At 35.8% G+C, this 19,927-nt stretch overlaps 1 protein-coding gene across 4 annotated transcripts in view; it reads left to right on the top strand.

Annotated features, from left to right (window-relative positions):
- LOC124160631 (regulating synaptic membrane exocytosis protein 2) overlaps window positions 1-19,927 on the top strand; it is a 512,636-nt gene that overhangs the window by 114,639 nt on the left and 378,070 nt on the right. For all 4 annotated transcript variants that reach the window (XM_046536542.1, XM_046536543.1, XM_046536541.1 and 1 more), the window contains exon 2: window positions 8,835-9,039. In XM_046536542.1, the coding sequence (XP_046392498.1) occupies window positions 8,835-9,039 (205 nt within the window). The remainder of the gene's footprint in view (window positions 1-8,834; window positions 9,040-19,927) is intronic.

Raw genomic sequence — 19,927 nt, 5'->3', positions numbered from 1 at the left:
TGAATTTCTACAAACTTGTCCTAGCCGGTGATGTAAATACATTAACGGATATTTTCACGGAAAATGTTCGGCGGAGATTACCCTCAAGAAGCTTAGATAGCATGCAGGCCTGAATTTGATGTCAAATAAAGGTTCTTAGGTCTTCTGGGTCATAAACATATCGTTTTTTTTCTGACAGAGGGTATCTACTCCGGAGTGGCCCGTCATCTACAAATGACACCACATTTCAAGTTGTTAGTTTTATACTCAGTTGTCACTATCTGCACTAGTATGGTACTATTATTTCTCTAGTTTTCTTTAAGCTACTAGCTGTATTTGTCTATTTATATATTATAATAACAAAATTTATTTCAATCTTAATATTTTTGATATTACTTAAGGGTATTTGGCGCATCACAGAATAATGATTTTCTTACGCTACGGTATAAAGTAAATGGAGCGCTTCAAATTGGGTACTGACTGTATAAATGTAGCTATCTTCCATTCTTTCTTTGATTGATTATAGGATACTTCCATACATATTGCGGTTGATGTAGTTTTTTTACTTGGATCTGTTAATCTCTAATTAATCTGTGTGGTTGATATAGTCTTAATAAAACATTAACCATAATAAGTTCAACAGATTCTGGCTTCAATTGGTGGAAGTTAGACATATTTAAGTAAATGAAAGATCGTAGCACTTTTCCACAAGAATTTTTAATGCGTACAACGCGTTTCGGCTCACTGAGCCATCGTCTTGTACCAGATGATGGCTCAGTGAGCCGAAACGCGTTGTACGCATTAAAAATTCTTGTGGAAAAGTGCTACGATCTTTCATTTACTTAAATTAACCATAATGTTTTATTTTTCAGTTTCATTCATACCCCCTAATGACATTAACTACTACCCCCAAATAACTTTTATTTAGTTGGTTGTCGAGGGTCTCAATAAGACATTTATGAAAAAAGCGTCTACATCTTGTAACTAACATCAATAACAGGGAAAACTTATTTAGTATTGACTTCAAAAATGATGATGATCCTCTAAAATGTATTTAAAAATAGGAAATAACTATTGGAAACCTGTTTTTTCAAGATTTATTCCATTTTTGGGGAATAAATAGGTAGAAGTGATGCCAATGTGGCTGAAGCAAATTTATGACGATTCGAATTGAATATTATATTCCTAAGCTTCAAACGTAATGCCTCGTGTTGATGCTTATTTTGCATTGCTTATCATATTATTAGACCACTCAATAGCCAATGGAGGTAGAGGATTCCGTGTTGATTTATCATTTATATTTTTATTGCAACATTTCCCACTCGAGCTCTAGAGCCTGATTGTAATATAGTGGCAAGCACATTCCAATATCTCCCGTAGCCATATAAATATCTCTGTTAGTGTTAGAAGAATCAATTAATCATACTAATTAATAAGGGGAGACAATAGAGTATCTAGCCAATTTTTGTTGCCTATCCCAGTGAGTAGTAATAGATAGAAGTCTCATTTGGGGTTCCCGAGCGAATGAATGAATGTAAAATCGTATCTAGAAAGGTAATATGGATTATCTAGTTCTAGAAAAATGTGGAATATGAGACTGAAATGCATGCAATTCATGTAAATATACTCTTTTACAAACTTAAATTATAGGGTTTAAGTTAAACAATATTTCCTTTCCGATTATTTCGCCATATAAATTAGTGGAGCCCAATTCATGAGTCTGAGTTCTTTATAGGGAAATAATATACTCTAAGCTAATGTTATTGCTTTCCCGTTGTTTTACCAAAGATTACCTAGTATCGTGATTTTGAGGTTCTTCTAAGAAAAGAAATAGCAATTATGATGAAATTTTTTGAGTGTAGTAACATTTCGTTACAAATTATTACTTTTTCAGTGTGCTACATTCATAGGTTTGTCAAAAAGGATTTCGTTTCGCATAGCTGGTAGTATCTCTTCTTCCTAATATCGATGCTATTCGAATTAAAATTTAGGGATGTTTTCATTTTTATTATCACTACTGCTTAAATGATCGTTTCTCGACAAATCGATCATTTTCGATTTGAAGTTTTTAAGAAGCTTTTTTTAGTCGATATCAAATTCCAGAAGTTTTTAGCTTGTATAATGCTAGCTAACTTTATTAGTGAGGCTTAAGTTGGTTCCTAACAGAATTTCGTATTAATATTCCAGCTACAGATATATCTATGTTTCTTCTGCGTATGGGAGATTGAGGTCTTGGCGTAATGTAATGAGTTTTCAAAGATGATAGCCAATTTTATTTTGACTTATACATTGAATTTCGTCGTTTCCTAATGCATACCAATGTAATGTCTTTCTGAAAAACCTTTTAAGGCCTTTTAGCCTCAAGCTTTGTTCAGCGCCAAAGAATAGTGACATTGAAATATAAATTCCATCTTTCCGCATTCCTTTGCCAAAGTGTATCTGCAGCGTATTAGCTATCTTTTAGCCAAATATTAATGTTCGTAGTTCAAAATTATGATACGCTGTATTAATATGGAACACTAGGCATAAACAAGCAAAAATATTATTTTTGTGAAAATGGTATGAAAAAGCATGTCTATATCCGCATCCAGGGTACTGTTGCCTTGGAGATGTTAAAAGGCATTTTAGCGAGCCATGTTTTGTGACATTTTTACTGCAGAAAAGAATTATATTACGATAAAAAGTTTACGGCCTTCTTCCCTTAAGCAAGGGAGTCAATTCTCTTTCAGTTTTTCCCATCATTCATCAGCGGATATCCACGAAATATTGCTCAAATTACGCGATCACGGAAAAAATATTGTAATGCCTCTGTAATTGGTATTTTAAATTTCTTGTTGATAGGGGATTCTTTCGGATTGCTGTTCAATTTTACTTAGAATATTGTTATAGTTTCATTTGCATCCTGGAACAGGACGGTTTTTTATGTTTTCTGTCTCTTTTATTTTGAACTCTTTATTGATTATATACATTGGATATAGAAGAATTTTTTTTGACAAATTTTTTTTATATTATCAACATCGTATTATAATTAAAAGCAACTTTTAGTTCGGTTCTCAGTGTTTTTCATTATGGTTTTCAATTTCTTCCTCAATCGAAGGAGTTGGAGGAAAATTGATCAAAGAGACGTTTACTGGCTATAAATTCACAATATATATTTTCTGAACCATCCCCGTGATATTTTTATGAGTTCATTCTTTATAATGAAGCCGAATACAAATTTTCTCTTGATTTGCGAATTTTCTAAAAGGGAAGCACTCAGTTGAAATTTTTTTAGTGACATTCAATTTAAAATTCGTCTATTTTGCCTTAAAATTTACGTTAAGTCCTTGCGAAATTTCCTCATGATTATCTGTTCCCACGCTCCATCTCTCTCTCCTTCCATGCATCTTCCAATCTCTCCTTCTTCACGGCTCAAGCGTCTTGAGCTCTATTGCATTTTCTTTCCTCGGCGTTCCGGTTTCTGCCCCCTGCACTTCTACGTTCGATTTCGACGCTACTATTTTCTTTCCTCATCCCTGAAAGAAAATAGATTTGTTGGTATGGTTGGAGATTATAAAACCATTAAATGACCACAATATATCCTTTTAAATGTACTTGTATTCCAGTTTCACTGTTCATAGTTCTTCACTGCCACTTCTACGCCCGAAGAATCCTAACCTTGGATTTAGCAATCATTTTTTCTTGCCCAGGATTCCTTCCACGCGTGCCCTACTTCATGCCTTCTTCTTCCTACTCCTCACTTATAACGCCGGTCAAATTTGCCGTTGGAGCATAAAAGCTTGCGAGGTACTTCCTATTTTTTATCCTAAGAATGTCAACGGAGAAGGTGGCTGCTTTTTTCATAGATGAGTTAATATTTATATATGATACATTCTAAGGTAGGTTTACGCAGAGAAATTTGGGAATTACCTATGGCCTATATCCCCTTCAAAATTAACTTCCCCCTTCAGTTCGCAATATGTTATTCTATTTATATTTAAATATAAAATAAATTCAAATGAAATGACATATTGTTCAATATGTCATTTCGTTTAAAGCTTACTTTCTTCCTCGCATTTCCTTGCTAATGTAACATTATTCTTTCTTACGAGTATTTTAACCTTCTTAGTAGTCACTCGCTCCTTCCAAACTCTCTCTGTCTTGTACGTATCTACTCTTCACCCACCATGTCTAGCTCTTCGTCGTTCCACTTCCTCTCCGTCCAGGTAACCCAATTCATTTTCCTCCACACCCATATCTCGAACGCCTCAAGTTGCTTCATGTCCTCCTTCCTCAGAGTCCACGTTTACGCACCGTAAAGTGCTACACTCCAGACTTTTCAGTAGCCTATTCTTTGAACTCTAGCATCATAGTCATCACTGGCCAACGATCCTAAGATTAATTTGAAGCAGCTTTCCACTCAATTCTCCTATCAGCTACCAATTCTACTCTAATCTATCTTGTCACACTTATGTATTTCTTTCTTTATCTCTAACTCTTCTCTGTAGTATAATATTTTTTATTTTGCTCAATCATAAAGTTCAACAGAGTAACACCATGTATCATTTTTCAGCCTTTTTTTATGACAAATTACCAACGAAAAACACTTTGTTTCCTCCACAATTTATTCAAAAAGTACTACAGGTTTCGGCTATTATTCCATCATTAAGTACCTACATAAATACCAATCAAATATGGTGGGGGCAGAATCATATATGCTATGATGGTTTCCGAATACGTAATAACCACCATATATAAAACTGTCTACACCATATTTTTTTGTTTTATGTACTTGATAATGACGTAACAGTCGAAACCGGTAATCATTTTTAAATAAATTTTGGAAGTAACAAAGTGTTTTTCATTGCTAATATGACGTTATGGTATTGCCCTTCCACCACGTACGAACTTCAAGTTTCGATTTAATTTACTTTTATGACCCGGCAAAGAGCACAGCAAGACGGGGAACTTGCATGAATTTTTTTATTTCATAGGCGGACAGAAAATTATTTTCTGAATACAACAAAGAAAACCGCATGTAAATCTGAGTTTTCCTTCGCGAGATATTTAATAATAAATATAACGAATTTTAAAGCGCGGGAAAAACTCCCTCACCCCCCAAGCCACTGCCGACGAAGCCTCGATGACGTCAAAGGTGCCTAAACATCACGCGAAGCTATTGTTGTGATTGTTTGTAATAGTTGCCAGCAGTTGTGAGAGCTTCGTTTGTTAGACGTGTTGATTATTTTATATTTAAAGATAAATATCCGACGATAGAGGCTTGGAAGCCCTCGTTTTTTGCATTATTTATAATATTAATATCTGAGTAAGGGCATAAAATATAAAACTGGAGCAGTTAAACCAAAAATTTGATAATACCTAAATAACATCGTTGTAGGAGTCTGAGCCACGGACATTGGAAGGGGGATACGTTAATTGTAAGTTGATTTTATCGACGGCATATCATTCATTTAAGTATGTAATTAGAACGATTTTGATGTTTACTAATGTCCGCTTAGCTTTTGTATACAATAACTTCATCCGTTTATTCGTAGGTACCGGAGAATTCGTCGTTTAGGACTGTCTGTGCTTGTATTATGGGGAGAATTCCAGTCAATGCAACTTTTGCTCGCTGATTGGAGACATCTAGGAACATTTTTGTGCCAAAATAGTGTTATTTTCAACGTGACATCTCCCGTTAAGCTACTGCTACTAATCACAGTGCCAGTGGTTGTAATGCACAAAGTTTGACAAGGTTGAAAAATATCGGCCAAGAGTTATCAGTGTTCCATCGTGATTGAATTGTAAAAAGTGCTATTACGCTATCGATAAATGTCTAATAGTAGTGTAAAAATTGTCAGTGGCGTACTAATCTCCGTTGTTCACCGTAGATATGACATTTCACGATCACGCTATTGAAATAAAAACTGTGTGTGAAGTTTGTTATTCCATTATTTCAACGAATAGTAGTGAGAAATGTCACCTGTGTCACTTGTGTGGGCTAATTTAAGGGTTTAAATCAGTGAATAAATAGTTGTATTCATCATAACGAGTTCTGTTATTGTAAGTTGTACGTGATGAATATAAGAATGTAATAGTGACATCCAGTTTTGATAAGAGTATTTGCCTATTTCCCACTATATTTTTATGGTATATGCTAGTATATTGTTTATGGATTTACCTATATTATTGAAATAGGTTGTAGCTTGTGTGTGTGTTAGCAGCGGAACCGATTCGCGATCTCACATGTGGATTGTGTGCAGACTGTTTTGCTGTGAATTCGTACCGTAGGACGGATAGGACTACCTTCTCCGTTAATCCGGCGTTGCCAAATTCAACAGCACAGCTTCCTCTAATGTCAACAGCACAGCTTACGATCGTTATCCTCCAGTATTACAAGTTTCTTTTACAACTCGATTTGCCGCCGACGTATAGCAATAATTTGTCTTAACAAATTCCATGAGGGTCGTGGCATCAATTTTTGGTGTCCTAATAAAAGGCTGGTGTCCTAACACCCCATGCCACACGCCTTTTAGGCGGCTTGCGGGGTATTATGTAGACGTAGATGAATTTTAGGTGTACTATTCGAACGAGTGGCAACGTTATCATCCATTTTTCTGATAACCAAAACACACGAAGTGAAACGCTTGTACTTCATCATCCCGATGCCGCATTATTAATATCCCAAGTAATAATCTAGGCACAATAGCAATAGGAAAACTTGCCCAAGAATAACAGAACAAAATAAAGTGACGATGAGCGGCTAAATACACCCTCAAAACAAATTTTACACCATGCGCTCAGCGTATTTCCCTACTCCCTACGGTTGTTTAGGCACCTATGACGTCACGCCTGGCCTCGGCAACGCTCGGGTGTCTTCGCGCAGTGGTCGGCTCAGAGAAATTTTTCTCGATTTTAAATGCAATTTTTTTATTTCTTTTGATGTTGAATGGAGAAACTGAAGGTATTTTTGCGAGCTAATGTATCCATTTGACTTATTCAAAATAGTTTTTAGAGCAATCTACGACCCATGCAAGTTCCTCATTCATTGCTACATTGAGGATGCATCACACTTTCCTGCCACGTGGCTGTGCAGTCTATTTCGCCTTCGCTCTTCCCACGCTTTGAATAAGGCCCTTCCCACACACCCATCCCCGCTTCCCTAAAACAAGAATAGGTTCCCGGATGACGGAAAGGTTTCCCCGAATCAGCGGAACTTGAAACCGGGCTACCTTTTTTTTGTTGCACACTGGGAATATTTTTTCTTTTTTCCAAATTCTATAGAACATTTTAGCCCTAATGGGTCAAGATAAAAATGAATATCGATTTTAGAGGTTTTTTTTTGTTTTATATTAAATCGGCTAATCACAAGGTTGAGCCTTGAAAGCTTCTCAACCCTCGAGTACGGGCACTTAATGGCAGATTTTGCTTTCTAAGAGCTATACTATAATAGCTGCTATTATTGAAGTCTTTTATTATTTCGTGTCGTATATGGTTTCTTTACGGGACTGATGATGTCAGTGTGTGATTCACTGCGACGATTAAGTTTGGCATGTGAACAGGAAACAAGTGATAAACGAAAAAATATGTTATTAACTAAGCGAAGCTTTGGATATACGAATTTCATTGATATATTCGAGTCTTTATAGAAGAACTGTCTCAAAAATTGTCCCCATTGCAGCCTTTACCTCCTAAATTATCTGATTTCTTGCCATTCCTTTTTTATGCCCATGCTAGCTATTTATTTTTCCTTCAAAGATTGATGCTTACAAGTAATTTATTTATGGTATACGTCCCATCAATGTAATTTTCCTCCTCAAAATATCTCTCCAGAAACACGTTGATTCCCCAATGTCCTAATAGACTTACCATTCCTTGACATATCGTATACTTTCTTTATACGATATCAATCCGTTAGTGAGAACTTACCGCTAAGTGAATTCCAGCCTGTTGAATTAGGATTTTTTGCGTACAAGGAATTTGTGAGTAGAGGAACAGTATCAATCCATTCAGAGTACGCGACAGTGCCAATCAATATGAAATATCGTGAATTATAAGCATTAAAAATAATATCGCGGTTCATCGGAAACGTTCCAAAATAAAGTACGAGTGCTCTTGTTTAATTGCGTCCAAGTTTAGGCAATATTATTAATGGAGTATGTTTAATTTATGGCTTACCGTAACTTTTTAAAATGAATTTTCTTCAATTATTATCAATTCTTAAAAGCAATTCCTTAATAGCAGTGGCGCCGACTCCATGGGGCCTGAGGGGGCCCGAGCCCCCTCAAAGATTCGTTTGGGGGGGCGGAGCCCCCTCAATAATTCAAGAAAATAATTAAGTTATATTATGCTTTGTGAAATCACAAAAATATATTGGTAATTTTTTTCCCCATGTTTGACGATAGTTACCTTTTAAAATAAATTCAACAATGTGTTAAAACAAATATTTATAAGGTTAAGCAGGTTAACTGAATCAGGTGGTGTGAATCATGATAGCTTTTCGGTGCTGCGACACACTTTGAATTTATCCTCTTCCCGGGGAAAGACCTCCGATATGGGCCCCCCCAATATTTTTTATAAGTCGGCGCCCCTGCTTAATAGTATACATCCCATCCATGTAATTTTCCTTTTTGAAATATATCTCCGGATGAACTTTGGTTACCCAATTTTCAAATATACTTACAAGTCGATGTGAGTACATTGCTCATAAATGGCTTGTATTGATCGGCGAAATGTGATATTTTAAAAAACCGCGCGTGAAATCATTTCAGATTGTATGTCAATTCCATCGCTAAGCGGTTTTCCATTGTATGTAATTGAACATGTGTGGGAATTGATTCGTTAATGAGACGTGTTTTTCTTCTCGTTTAATTTAGGCGGAAACAGGACGAGGTCCAGGTGCTAGAGGAGACGATACGTCAGAGGAGCGAACAGCAGAAGAAGGCGGGCGTGGAGCTGGACGCCACGTGTCACATATGCCTCAAGACCAAGTTCGCCGACGGAGTGGGCCACGTCTGTAATTACTGCAACATCAGGTGCTGCGCGAGGTGTGGTGGCAAAGTCACACTGCGCTCAAACAAGGTACGCTCCACAATCCATTTGGATTCGCCCAGGGTTTTTGTCTTGTTTAAAGCCTCCTTCACAGCACAACTTCATGGATTGATGACACGCTTCCCTCTGTTTTCCTTCTGTATTATTTGACGATTTAATGCTAGAAAGTAACTTCTATTATCACCTTGAAATGTCAGGGTAAATTGAGATGACCCTCATTTTTGGCGATAAATTGCTATTTAAATCTTATTTCAAAACTTTTTATTTAAAAACGTCAGAGTGAATAGGGTGGATCGAAGTAAAACATTTGGTAAAATTTGAATAAAAAAATGCGTATCTTTTTATATTAATTACATTCAATCTACATATATTTCTTTATAAAAATTTAAATTTTTAGATGCAGGAAATGCTCGAAAAAGTCTAGTTCATCTATTTGAAAATTTCAAGACGTTGGGTTATTTTTAAACAAGTAATGCGTAACCGTAAGCACCGGTCGAGCGAGAGTAATGCGTCCTCCAGGCTTTTTAATACACTTGTTTAAATGTGTGGTAAAGTGAAAGGAGCAGATGTAAATATTAACATCAACTTTCCCCTTTTATTGCCTAATCGTATCTGTCACACATCGGCTTTTTTTCAAACCACATGATATGTACACTGAATGTAAGTACTTGGTTGTGCAAGTTGTTTACCATGTGTTCGCTGATATATCCAAAAGTTCGTATGAGTAAAAGTCATCAAGTCCATTTCCAAACATTCATTATTTCCATTATTAAGGGATCCGGCAGTTTAATTCCTATCGATAGCTATTTGATAGCCATTAATGTCGGCTATAACTAAGGGCAAATTATATATTCAATATAAGAATATAGTTAACTAATGATTTCGCCGAGTTTAATTACCCCACTACGCTGTTTCGCTCTTCTTATCACCGCAACTATATCATTCCAAGTCTCGTCAAGTAGTTGTCAATGTGCCTTTGACTACATGGACACAATGTTTTACAGAAAACGTTTTGACATTTAAATTGTGTTCTGAACTTGCGTGTGCGTTTGCCGGCATCGGATCTCACGATTGCTGAAAAACATTTTCTCCCTCAAACAATAATACGTGATTTTTCGGCTACATAAAATATTTTGTTTGGCAGATACCAGTTCATTTTTATACTCAAGAAAGCAAATTTTTCACTGTAGAGATGAGGCACTATCAACGTTAAAACGAATTTTTATTTAGAACATCCAGAACGTTAAAAGTAACGCGGAGATATTCTTCTAGCTACTATTTAAAATTAGTTGATGCCGCTCGAGAATTATGATTGAATTTCTTAGCTTGACAAAAAAAGTATTTCAAGGGTAAATATTATGTAATAGTTACCCTCGAGTATAGTATCCTAGTATGAGCATAGTACCCTATACTAACTATTATAGGCTTGGTCGTTATGATATTGAAGCAGCCGATTTCAGATTAAATCTATTTTGATAACTTATCAACTACGGGAATAACTCGAGAAAAATATTTTTTCGCTATCGGTGTCTCTTTGCCAAATGTTATGGGTACAAATGAATTATATGATCTCTTGCTAATAAGTGTTGAAAGTCTTAATATTTAGTGTTTATATGTGTTCACTAGTGTATGTTCTTCTATTACTGAGAATATTTATCCTTGTCCCAATATCAGGAGCAATTGCCTATAAGGAACCAAAGATGTTGAAAGATTCAAATAGAAGTCAGTCGAGTTATTCAAAATTCCTGTGATGTAAAATATCTTTTGTTTATAATTCTTGCTATATTCCCAGAGTATCTACTCGGATAATTATCCAACTTTTATAATTGCTCCAGTGTAAATTATTCATATTTAATAATTACCGCGAAGAGTATAACGTCTTTTATAAGCGTTATGTTAGCGTAGTGATAAATGAGAACCTTTTGTTGCATGGGGATATTCGAAGGGCGAGATGTTATTCACGGATGATAATATTTATCGTGTAGGTCCTATTAACAGAATATAACAGTGATATACTAGTTTTCAACCGTGAATGAGGTCGGATAACTACCTGTTTATATCCTCCCTCCATCATATTTATAAGATAGTGTACCGTATCCTCCGACTTAGCTGTTATTTTCCCAAAGTATGTGGGCATTTTTATTCCCGATAGAAATAATTATTTCAAGTACACGTTATCTAGTATTATTGTATTTACCCTATCACGTTACTATTTTTGCAAAATATGGCCTCTTGTTATTAGTGTTATATTCCGAGATATATTCTCAGGATAAGTTGTCTAGGTTCAACCTATACAGAGCATTGGAATGCGTGATTGTCTATATTTTCAATATTGCTATTTGATTGTTATGATACTCGGGCCAAAGATCCCGCCCTATTTTCATGAACTTCAACACCATAAGAGCTAAAAAAAAAACGAGATAGCCGAGGCTGAGAAGTAGATAAAAGGCGGCCATACGACCAAAATGAGTGCGTGACGTCATCCAGTTATCTGCGAAAGGGTTAAGGCCGTTAACACCGTTTGCCCCCGCCGGTCCTTTTATTTTTGAAACCCAATCATAAAAGACAATACTCGTAAAATTATCAACGAGAATATTGATTTATCCAGCTGAATTTCATTCGGTGTTATATTATGGCGTCACTTAATTCAAAGAGGCTCAAAGGTATGCCTGAATACCTGGATGCTTAGATAGTAGATGCTTCTTTGTTTCTTATATATCTGTTCTCATCTTAAGAGATCCATGGGCCTGCATTTTATTGTGGTTCCCCTGATTTGTTATGGCTGTGTCGTAAGCGTATGCATTTGGTTATTACCTTGTTACCCAGGCGTTATAGATCCCTCATAACATATAAATCACATATTTGCGTTATTATTTCATTTGAATGAATGCCAATACCCGAAAACAAAGCCACTTGCTTTTCGTTGTTAGGTTTCTTGCTGACGGTATTTATAATTCCATTCGATAATTATAGCTGCTAATTAATTTTTTTTATTGAAATTAATTATGTTATTATTGACTCATCATAGAGGATAAGATAACAGATTCTTTAAATGTTTTCACTATTTGCAACTCTGGTAAATATGCCGGAATTTTCTTATGTCGAGGTCCTTTTGTTTAAAGTAGCAGATGGAACAGGGACCTAATATGTTCTATGAATGGTATAATATGGCTCATGGAGGAGAATGCCCACAGCTAAGATCTTTTTGCACCACGTGGGAAGGATAGGAAAAGAGGGATTGGGAGAAACCCAGTATCGGCATTAGCCAGCTCTTATGGAAAGACGTCAAGGGAACTACGGTAACGTCCCATCTGACGAATTTGAGGTATCGGTTGCTTGATATGTGAGGTTTCCATGCAAGAATCGGGTGGTGGATCGGATGTAAACATCCTCTGCCACCACCGGGGTTTGACCCCGGGGCCGCGGGGTGTGTGAAGGCAACACGCAACACCATACCAACGCGTTCACCACTATGAATGATTTCCGCTTGCGAATGAATTGATATGATTCATTGGAGCCGATAACATGACAAAAACTTCTTTCCAATACACCGTATCTCCTTTTAAGTGTATTTTTGCTCCCATTGTCATATTTCCAATTTACCTATTTGGAATATTTTTCATTTTCGCTCGGAATTAGAGTTCGTATGGTAATCATCTCACCAAAACAGGACTTTGATGTTACTGAGCTAATTGTTGGGAGGTACATGATTGATTATTTCCAAGAACTCGATTCGTAAATCCATAAAGTGTATCCACATATTTCTTGCAAAAGAAATATTTTTATTCCTCCTCATGAACTTCAGTGAGAATAAGTTATGCAAATGTCATGTGTTGCCATGGAAACTCGGTATTTCGAAAAATATGAAGCTTTATATTTTTCAGCCTTAATTGTTTTCTGAAGGCATCAATGAAAGGTCACTCTTTCCGAGAGAAGAAATATAGGTTGAATCAATCAGCCATATTTTTCTTTGTTTGGTGAAATCAGGTTGATTTCAGTTATAATATGCATAATTTCCAAAGTATTGTCCAATTATCATATCATAAGGAATTGAAAATTATGTAGTTCGTTATCAAAGAATATCCTTAACAGAAATTTTTGTTGTCTCCTTAATAATCTTCACGGCAGCAATTATCAATTTATTGAAAAAGGCTTAAACGAATCACGTTAATACATTCTCGTTAAGTTAAATGCAAAAATTTACATTTTTGTTTATAGCAAAAACTAAATATTTTCTAATTTCAACTATGGCATTATCTACACTGTAACAATTAAGTTACAATCAATCATGAGATAATACCTAGCATGAAAATTACCATAACCTTTTTATGGGTGTGATGCTTTCCTTGTTTGAAGATTAATCTTGCTTTTTCGAATTACCGTTAGGGAATTGAAGATGATTAAACCTCTTGTGAGTATAATAGTACTTATATACTCTATGTTCCCCAAAACCACTTGCTGTATGTTGATGACCTTTGAAATTTATTGGAAAAGATCAATTCTACAATGTGTTAAATCCCTATTTCTATCACTTTAGGTTCAAATGACTGAATTATTGGCTATTTCCAAGCCTTACGAATAAAATAATCAACAGTGTTTGTTTTTATGAATGGATCTGCGATAGACTTTATTAATACTAATCCATTGAAAATTATAATAGTTTATTGATGTTGTACACTCTTGGAGCCATATTCAGATATTTTCAAGTTCAATTTATGAATACTTCCGTTTCGAAAAGTAGAGTGCTGATGTTGAGCGCCACTCTCGAGAAGCGGCGTTCTGCGGAACCATTTCCTTTTGGCCTGGGCAGTTTGAAACAAAGTAGATCAATATGCTTATCTAAGATGCTCTTCGCTTTGGTTTAAGGTTATTGCTGAAAAATTTTGCAACGATTTTGATGGTGGTGTAAAAGGTTATCGTGAACATATTGAAACACACTTAAGTTCATTGGTAGAAAGCAGTATAATGGAATTCGAACCATAAGAGTATCCACAAAGGATATTAAAAAATAAATTTAACAGTAAAAACCATTTAAATAACTGCCGAATTTGTGAAAAATAGTTTTTAAAATATATTGAATCCTTAACAAAACTATATTTATGACCTTTACATTTCCCTTTCGTGGACGAATATACGAAAAATATTTTTCTTATAAAAACTTTATATCTGAAATTAGGATTGATTCGGAGGAATTGTAGTTCATTGAAAATACACTTGGGTAGATTAACATTTTTACTGTTACTCTCGAATCAATGAATTTTAACAGAGGTCATACATTTTCAGCTATTATGGTGAGAATGTGTTTCTAATCATTACTGTTAACTGATATCAATGTGAAATTATTTGATGAAAATAATTGAGCTTTCAAATATATAACGCATCAAATTTGATTGAATATAGAACTTCCCTAAAAGAATTTTTCATGGAAAGCCATAAATTGAATGTGGAAATGATAAAGTAAAGTAATAAAAACTGGAGAATATTAATGGTTGGAAGACTAATTTACAAATAGCACTTTTGTAGGAATAAGTTGGATAGTATTTTTTTCATGTCTTATCAAGTTGAAGTCGATTCTAGTTTTTCTATAAAAATGCACTATATCCTTACGTAACGCAATCCGCGATATATGTTGTTATTTGGGTTGAATGCTTCCAGGCGGTAATGCATAATTAGAACGATTATGGCGTTGAAAATTATATCATTTTCCTTCACAGGCTTTTACGAAAAGGTGATTTCTTTTCTCTATGTTAAGGAATGGAAATAAGCTTTTCCCGCATTGTTTTATAGTATTTACTTTTATTTCAATTAGATCAGTTATGTGATAAAGTTGCACATGGTATAATTGGATTTCATCACTACAGTAACACTGATAATGTTGAAAACACAACACATCATATCAGTTAAAAATTTCCTGTTATTGAGAAATGGTTTGCCATCTTTACTGGTGAAATTCGATTAGATTAAGTGGATTGATATTATTTTTACGGGTTGTAATTAGCTACGCCAGTTTTAAGCTCTCTAGGTGGTGAGGCTCCGTCCTTACCCAGTACGTATATTAGTCTGGATTCCGTCGCAGTTTTGAATAAACCACAACCTCGCCTAAGGCGGACAACGTCGTCCCCGTCGTTCCCGATAGATGGCAGTGCCGTGCAGTCTCGAGGCCTTTGGGAAAAGCCGATAATATTTATGGCTGCTAGCCCAGGGAATGAGGTTGGGCGGTGTGGTATATCGCCCTATTTATGACGCCCTCAACTGCATATGAGCCTGCGCAAACGTGGGCCATGATAGAAAAAAAACGGACGATTGAAATTTGGCGTACCTCAGTAATTCTCAAACAACGTGTTTTTTACCATAATATCGCAGAGTGCCAACTGATTATTTGCTCAGACTTATATTATTTTATGCCATTCTTTTTAGCTAGCATCGTAACGTTAGGGCTGAATCGAACACTAGACTGGAGGAAATGAGGTTTGTAAAATCCCTTTATTCTATTTTAGTGTCAATTACGATGAGAAAATCGCGATTACCTACTTCCCCACGCAAAGGCATGATTTTCTTCTTCTTCAGTGTTCAATACTGAGGTCGATTTGCAGCAGTACACCATTCCTCACTCCTGTCCGCCTTTCTCTTTATTTCTATGTATATAGCGCCACCCATTTTAATCACAATCTGTTGCATGAATGACATTCTTAGTCAATTGTTTCGGCGATGCCTTCCTTGTATAGCCCCTTCTGCTATTGTTCTAACAATGTTTCCGTGCATTAGAATGTGCCCTATGAGTTTATCTCTTCTCATAACGCTATGCTTCCACAAGGATCTGGCTTCATGATCTCTTCTCAGTACCTCTTCAATCGTGACTATCTCTCCAGCTGAGCTTCAGCATCCTTCTGTAGGGTATTGATGAGAGTTATGAAGAACTTTCATCAGTGCCCGTAGCTTTGTTTTCTTGCAAGTGTTTAAGATCTTTGTAAAATTCTTCACGCTGGATGTCATCTCCTTTGTCATCTTCGCTACCGCTATCTTTCTTTCCTATTATAACCTCTGGTAGAGGAGTTCCGTCAGAAAATTCCTCAGTGTACTCTTTTTATCTCTTCCCCGCGTCTTCACCAAACAGTATTTTCCCTCATTGTCTTCTATTGTGCCCGATATTGTTGATTTTCCGTTTGTTAAAATATTTGTTTGCTGTCCAGAAAGCTATATCAATTCTTCCCTTCTGCATATTTGCTTCCCTGCTGACTTCCTGAAGAAAACTTTCTTTTGCTTTCCTATCTTCACTGTTGGCTAAGTTCCTTAGCCTTTGGTAGTCAGATTTTCTTTCTTCATCGTTGTCGTTTTCATATAGTATTACTTTGGATAACCGAATAATATTTGCCATAATCTATTGTCTCTTACTTTTGGATTTAGCTTTCCCAGCTATCTTTTTTGCTATGTGTATACCAGATTTCATTTTCCCCCATTTGTCTTTTGCGCTGCCACTGCTTCCTTTACGGCATGATCTATACTGCTTATTTCTGTTAGGGTGGTTCAGAATAGTTGGGTAATAGAAATTGTGGTAAGGCTCTATTCATTGAAACCTTCTGTAGTTGTTGGGATCACATTTGACATAATTTTTAATTGCATGTAATTTATTTCCAAACACCCGTAAGTATGCACAAAGAGGAAATAAGGAATATTTCAGTATCATGAGGCAGCGAAAGCATATGCATTGCCCATTCCTTTATGGATACCTTTATAGAAATTTTTAATCCCTAAATTATATAATTTACGAGTCTAGATATAATTAGGGTATAATATTTGCGTATATTAGGCTGTTGTGCATTATAGCCGTGTACGGGGTGGTTAGGTTCATTATTTATTAATATTTTGCACTTTTATGGAACTGAATGCCGTATTAAAAATGATTCAGCATACTTTATTCCAGACGCATGACCTATGACTTCTGTTCTCATAGGTATATGTTTGAGAAAGTGGGAGTGAACATATGAGAAATGCCACTGCTTAGTAGTATGCTCTCGAAGGCCGTCGTGTTTTTTGATATTCATTCAAAGAAACAACGCATGGTCCGTGTGAGCTAATTAAGTCAACCCACTTGGGGGGTCGTGAGCTTAAAGCGAGGTCCTTGGGGACACACGTGGGCGTTCCCGTGGGAACCAGACCAGAAACTGTCGAGGCGGGGTCATAGGTGGTGGCAAACGCTGTTTGGGATGTATGTCAGTGGTGTGGATAAATGAAGCAGGGATGTCATGCGCGGGATCTACCGGTGTAAGAGGGGTGTAATTTAGCAGAGGTGAGGACTTACGTCACAATATTCGGGGGTGACACTCCCTTATGATAATGTTTTTATCATACGTCTATGCTGGGATGATGTGATTCATGCGTTCTTGTTTAGATTAATATGGCGTTGTTTAAGCTCCATTCAAATGCATACGCTGTATAAGATTTATTCAAGGCCTGTATATTTTTTATAATCTTCCTAATTTACCACAATGCATAAGGTAGATTCTATTTTATGTGGTTTTTATCTCAAATGCTTACATAATGTATACATTTTCTATTGAGTGACCCATATGATGGGAGAAAAAGCTAGGTTCTGATGAATTTTTGCTGGATACATGCTTGCTGTGCTGCTATTCAGACAAACTGAATAAAAATTATTATCAGTCTTTTTAAATTTTTTGAGAATTTATTGAGAATCATACTTATTTATAAGGGAAACTAATTTATTGTTCTCTAAGAGAAGTGGGTAATCCAAAATAAAAATTCGGAAAGTAAGAATTTACAACTTTACGTATCGAGTAGATTTTTTAAACCAACAATTTATTGAGAAGTAATCGAAAATGACGCCATGGTTTAACTTTTTTATTCCATTTTTGAAAGGAAAAATGGAATAAAATTAAGTGAGATTTAGTAGAAGGCTGATATGTGTAGCTAAGAAATACTGTATTTGATTCATTGGAACGGTTTGAATAAAAGGAAGAAATAAAGAATAGAAAAGTAATTAAGTACCTCGGTTAAAATATTAATTCCTCCACAATAAACCAAAAATTTAAAATACTTCAATTGCATTTAATATTCTCCATTGATTAACCGAAATCTCAAATGACTGAAAGTTTTCTTTCAGTCATTTTAGAGTCCGTTCAATCCTTTCAGTAATAAATTTTTTCTCCCCGTGGCTAGAAATAATATTTTGCCATTTTGATTAATATTCGGTCTTATAAAGACTTATGTCAAAACGTTTCATCATCTTTTATTCCGTAACCTTTGTGGTCTGTATTCGTTATAGATGTACTTATGAGGGAGTAAGAATCCCCTGAGGGTCATGTCCATTTTTATGGACTTTATAGCCGAAAGGGTTAATCGATGGAGCATAGAAAATGCAATTGTTAGTATTTTAAAGTGCTTTATTTAGATAATCAATGATGTCAATTTGGTCATTGCTGTTCAAAAGCTTATGAAATCGTCTTTTTATGTTGACATAATAGTCAGAAAAAGTGGAATCAAGTAAGGGGCAAAGAAAATACTTTTTTCATGCTACAGAATAGCTTATTTACGCAATTAACGATCCATTGTAATGTGTTTAAAGAATGTTCGAATCTTACTCGATATTGGTTTTAGGCTACAAAATGTTACTTTTAACAATAAGTTTGTCCACAGATTGGGCTGATAAGCGCAGATAAGAAACACTGTATTTGATTTTCTGGAATTGATTCAGATAATGAAAGAAGTAAAGAGTTAAAACGGAAAAGTATATTAATAGAGTTATTTAATGACACTGTTATCGCATAAGAAATTAAAAAAAAAACGGAAAAGGAGACTGGAATGAAATGCATGGAACAATTAAAAAGGAGTGGAAATGGAAGAAATACTTAACTGTAAAAATATTAGCTAATGGGAGAATTGAGTGGAGAGAGGCATCATAACAATCTCAGGGTGTTGATAAGCGATGATAATGAAACTTTAAAATATTGACCAATGTATTTACCAGTCTCCATCAATTGACTGGACTCTAAAATTACTGAAAGTTTACCGAGTTCTTCATTTAGGTAATTTCTTAAGTACATTTAACAGCCTCATCTTGTGGACACCCATTGTTGAAAGTGATATTTTGTAGCCTAACACCAATATCGAGTAAGATTCGCACATACTTTAACTATATCTGAATGGAATATTAATCGTTATATGCAAATATCTGAATCTATAATGAATGCCATACCGTGCTCCGGTGATTATTTTGCCATTGAATAAGCGTGAATTTCTCCATCCTTCACGCGGAAGATATGCAGTAACCGCAGCCAACTGGTACGAAGAATAATAATAATAATTCATTATACCATCCGCACATTTGATAACTAAATCCTTATTCGTTTCGGGCTCAATAAGATGGGCAGCAATTAGGGAAACTTCGAAGGTGTTAGCGTAAGACTAATTTTAACTAGAAAAATATCAAAAAAATTGATTTCATCATAGATCATAGATTTTATAGAATTAGTATTGGTTATGAAGAACCATCTTCCTCGATTTGACTGGACAACGGGGGTTGGAGGAGAGGAGGGAGAGACGGCGGACATAACTTTCGTCGGGAGCCAACCAGCCGATCACAGTACTGCCAGCCCAATTGTCCAATGAATCCTTGCGGAAAACCCTTCGGGGCGATCGTCCCCGGAATTACATCGGCAATTTACTTGGAGGGATGACGGGGGAGGGAGGAAGGAGGAAAGGAAGGGGAAGTGGGCATGCACAGAGGCAACTAGGACGCTCTTACAACACACACAGGCGATCAACTCCGGACACCACTTAAAAGCCTGCCATTAATTTATTGATTCCGTTCATCCTTATGTTATTACGACGCCCAGAGACCGAATGGGATGGTGGGGGAAACTCCATCCTTTCTCCCCAACAGAAACGTCCTCAAACCCCT

This window comes from Ischnura elegans, chromosome 6, assembly GCF_921293095.1.
Source record: "Ischnura elegans chromosome 6, ioIscEleg1.1, whole genome shotgun sequence".
Lineage (NCBI taxonomy): Eukaryota > Metazoa > Arthropoda > Insecta > Odonata > Coenagrionidae > Ischnura > Ischnura elegans.
The sequence above is the reverse complement of the archived record's forward strand: the minus strand, read 5'-3'. Positions and strand labels throughout refer to the sequence as shown.